Here is a 4,547-nt window from a genome sequence, read left to right as displayed (position 1 = left end):
TGTACATCGTTGCGCCTTTGCACCATGGAACCAGTGAACGTCCCAGACGCTGTTGGGGGTAAATGTTGATGGACTGCGACCAAGTCGCACGAGAAAAAATGTCTACCTCAGACTGCTTAACAAAAACCGGAAGAGAATGGCGCAGCATAAATGAAGAACCGAAAACGGTACTGAAAAATCCGGTGGCGTCACACTACCCGCCTGACGTTTCATAACGTCACACTTATGATGGTGTAAACAGGTGTACAATCTCGGTAATAGGTCTCACACAAGTAATACAGGTTTCGTTTCTAATAGTGCGTAGTTCCACTTTCCGAACATGTCCATCCTTACTCGAGAAAGTTCGTTGAACGACTGCCATGGGCCATTCGTATCTTACAGTATCTGAATCCTTTAAGAGCACTACATCACAAACTTTGATGTTCCCCTTAGCACAAGTCCACTTTCGCCTGCTTTGAAGACTGTAAAGGTATTCTTGCTGCCATCTTTTCCAAAACTGGTTTGCTAAAACTTGAGTGTGTTTCCATGATGATTTGTACATGTCCTTCACATCAATTGCTTGAAACGGTCTATAATCGACGTCAGTCTTTTGTGTCAGCAATACTGAAGGGGAAAGAACTGATGGTTGCGTTTTATCCACAGACACGTTAGCTAATGGCCGACTGTTGATGATGGCACAAACCTCGTACATAAAGGTATTCAAAACATCATGTGTAAGCGGTTTCTTTGACTCCATGATGATTGCATCTAAAATTCTGCGAGCTGTTCCAATGATCCTTTCCAATAGGATGCATATGGTGGATTAAATATCCAAGTAGATCCACTTTCCACCATAAACTTCTTCACTGTTTGAGACTCTATGTTGATAGCTTTAATGTTAAGTGCATCTGTACTCCCCACAAAATTAGTCCCTCTGTCAGAATGAAACTCGGTGACCTTGCCACGTATTGCTATAAAACGTCTTAGGGAATTGAAGGCACTGGATGACATCTCGTCCACCAGTTCAATATGCACTGCTCTGCTTGTCAAACATGTAAGATTCCCAATCTTTTAGCATTAGCAACTTCTCCTCTTGTATTCCTAGCTGTTACCTCCCAGGGTCCAAAAGTGTCGACTCCCACATAAGTGAATGGTGGTGATTGCTTGCATGGAAAATCAGGTAAGTTCCCTATTTTTTGTGTTTCCACTTTGCGTCGTAACTTTCTACAAATTACACAGGAGTATAATAATGATGATACAAGTCTCTTGGCACCCATGACCCAATAACCTGCAGATCGCACAGCACCGTCTGCAATGTGACGTCCTTGATGTTTAGATTTCTGATGATAGTGTTCTAAGTAATCGTGCCACATGCGACTTCTTTGGAACAATAATTGGTCCCTTAGCTCCGGCTAATACGTCTCCAGTGAGAATCCTGCCTCCTACTCGAAGCAAACCTTCACTGTCCAGATATGGGTTAGACTTTGTAGCAGACTACCTTTAGTGACTGGTTTATGCTCTTTAAGTCTCTCTATGTCCTGTCCATAAGCTTCAAACTGTGCACTTTTGATAACAATCTTTTCCATACTTTGGTAAAGCTTTGTTTGACTGAGCTCTTGAAGCTTGAGTTTCTGGCGAATAGCGCTACGCATGAATGATAGTCCTCGAATTAAAGAGTTCCAGGTTGAAAATCTTGTGAACATGTTTGTGTTCAAACCATGATGTATATTTGTTTTTACAACAGTGACAGTCTTTTTGATTTCACAGTCATTATCTGGGTCCAATAATGGGTATTTTGAAGAATCTTGTTGGTTATGATCCAAAATAGTCTTTGGCCCTGTTAACCATGAAGATGTTGCAAGTTCATTTGCAGGAATAGAACGTGTTCCTACATCAGCTGGATTCTGGTCTGATGCCACAAAGGTCCACTGTTCTGTCTTTGAATTGGTAAGTATCCGTTGGACTCGATTTGACACATATGTATGAAATCTCCTGGTCTTGTTGTATAGGTAGCCTAAAACGACACGACTGTCAGTGTAGAATCTCATGTCGTGAATCTGAGAATCAAGCTGGTTTTCAACAAAAGAAGCTATCTCAGTAGCAAAGAGAGCGGCGCAAAGTTCCAATCTTGGGACTGTATGTCCATGATGAGGGGCCAGCTTAGATTTTCCAGTTACGAATCCTAGGTAAGTTGTTCCCTTGTTTATAACCTTGATATATGTGACAGCAGATATAGCCTTTACTGACGCATCTGCAAAAGTGTGGAGCTCATTCCTTTCAGCACTCTTTAAAGATACCGGTACATTTTGTCTAGCTATCTTCACATTGCAAAGGTGATGAAGAGAGCTTCACCATGACCGCCAGCGCAGGAGTATGTCCTTAGGAAGAGGATCATCCCATCCAATTTGAAGTTGCGTAATGTCCCGAAAAATAAATTTTCCGGCCAAGATGACGGGTGAAAAGGTAGATACGTCTAGTGATAAATTCCAGCTTAGACCCAAACTTCTCTGTGTAGGCGTTTTATGTAGATCTAAATGCACATCACTAACATCTTTTGCTCTGTCCTCTGGTGGTAAAGAATCCATGACAATTTGGCTATTGGAAGCAAATTTGTGAAATCTAATTTTCTCTCTATCTCTTAGAATCTGCTGTGTCCGTAACAGAATTTCTAAAGCTTCATTGTCTGTGTCATAAGATGACAGTCCGTCGTCGACATAAAAGTTTCTTGTAACATAATATTTCACATCAATATCACAAGGTTCCTCTACGCATCTGTGAAGACAGTATGTGGCGACAGCGGGTGATGGTGAATTCCTGAATAGATGTACACACATTCTGTAGTCTTGAAGAAACTTAGTAGGATCATTGTCTTTAAACCAAATGAAACGAACGAAATTTCTGTGTTCTTTATCAATGTGAAACATATGAAACATCTGTTCTATATCTCCTGTGATGGCTACACGTTCCTTGCGAAAACGTAAAAGGACACCTAGTAGATTGTTAGTAAGATCCGGTCCTTGTAGCAAGGTAGAGTTCAATGAATATCCTTGATAAATAGCTGAAGAGTCAAAAACCATTCGGATCTTGTTAGGCTTTTTGGAATGGAATACTGTAAAGATGGGAAGATATCAACATTCCTCTCCCTCCTGAACCTCTGAAGCTTCCTCTGCGAATCCATGATTAAACACATTTTCCATAAACTTTATTGCCAAGTTCATTTTCACAGGATCACGTTTAAAAGATGTCAGCAATGAATATGTCCTTTTCAACGCTTGCTCTTTGTTGTTAGGTAGTCTATCTCTGTTTGACTTGAATGGTAAAGGAGCTGACCAATGTCCGGTCTTGTCTTTATGGCACTTTTTCTCCATAATTTCTAAGAATTCTCTGTCCTCGATTGACATTTCCGGAATATTATCATCTTTGGTGCGTTCAAAAATCTGGGAAAGCTGAATTCCCTTCTCATTTGAAAAATGATTGTCTATATCATCTTGATACGTTGAGATTCTTAGATTTCATGAACATGGGGTAAAGTGAGTTCCTCGTCCAGACGGTAAAATCTGAGTCTTGTTCACAACCACATGTTGAGGTCTGTGTACTTTGCTTAAGCAACATTCCCCTATAATGGCCCAGCCTAAAGGAAGTCGCTGTGCAAAAGGTAGATTTGGATTACCAATCCTTTGCTCCAGCACATGATGAGCATTAGGAACATCACGTCCAATAAGAAGCACTTCCGCTTCATCGTCTATTAGTGGGATCTCATACTCCAAGTCTGATAAATGTTTGTATGGTTTCACTACAGCTGGGGTTGGGATCTCCTCGTATGAAATTGGGATTTCATCACATTCAATAATTGATGGTACGTATATTTGTTCACCACTCTGTATTGCAGATACTACATAATCAAAGGCCTGTCTCCCTGAGACCATGGCTGAACCACTGCATGATGACAATATATATGAAATGTCTTGTCCCTGGATTCCAAAGTTGTCAAAAAATGATGCCTTTGCAAGTGTTCTGCTGCTTTGATCGTCAAGAATCACATATGCTCTTTTCTTTAGATCTTCTCGACCAACTGGAAAAATGTTCACTAAGATAATCTTTGCACAAGATTTGCCACTGAATACAGGTGAACAGACTTGAGTACAGTTTGTTGTAAAAGATGATGGTGTACTGTTCTCCCCGCCATACGAATTCTCCTTATCCTCCCCGCCCTGGGTACTGTTAACATGTAAGGCACTACAATGTTTGTCACTTTGACACACATCACACTTAAGCTTCACGTTACAGTCTCGTGCTAAGTGTTCCTTGGAATCACAACATCTGAAACAAATTCCATTTTCCTTGAGAAGCTTTTTCCTTGAACCAATAGGAAGGGTACGAAACTTACGACAGTCTTTGATATTATGATTTGATTCAACTCTGTGTTCTAAAAGACATGGTTTTCTTTGCCTGTTGACTTGCTAAGCCTAACATCAGTTTTTTTTTAACGAATCGGTCCAGTGGTTTGGAGTTTTATGTCTCTCTTTGTTGATTCACTGAACTGAAATCCAGGATCATTTCTCACACGA

General features: G+C 40.6%; 2 protein-coding genes across 2 annotated transcripts; both read right to left on the bottom strand.

The window, feature by feature from the left end:
* Positions 1-223: 223 nt before the first annotated feature.
* On the bottom strand, positions 224-736 carry LOC134254259 (uncharacterized). The gene has a single exon (XM_062736802.1). The coding sequence runs from the start codon at positions 734-736 to the stop codon at positions 224-226; it is 513 nt and encodes a 170-aa protein (XP_062592786.1).
* Positions 737-1,025: 289 nt separating this feature from the next.
* On the bottom strand, positions 1,026-3,056 carry LOC134254258 (uncharacterized). The gene is made up of 3 exons (XM_062736801.1): positions 2,529-3,056; positions 1,426-2,264; positions 1,026-1,203 (listed from the first exon to the last, which is right to left on the bottom strand). Exons 1-3 carry the CDS (start codon positions 3,054-3,056, stop codon positions 1,026-1,028), a joined length of 1,545 nt encoding a protein of 514 aa, XP_062592785.1.
* Between the last annotated feature and the right edge of the window lie 1,491 nt (positions 3,057-4,547).

Source organism: Saccostrea cucullata, unplaced genomic scaffold (genome assembly GCF_032062105.1).
Source record: "Saccostrea cucullata isolate Sc308-1 unplaced genomic scaffold, CSIRO_AGI_Scuc_v1 ctg1416, whole genome shotgun sequence".
NCBI classification, from domain to species: Eukaryota; Metazoa; Mollusca; class Bivalvia; order Ostreida; family Ostreidae; genus Saccostrea; species Saccostrea cuccullata.
The sequence above is the reverse complement of the archived record's forward strand: the minus strand, read 5'-3'. Positions and strand labels throughout refer to the sequence as shown.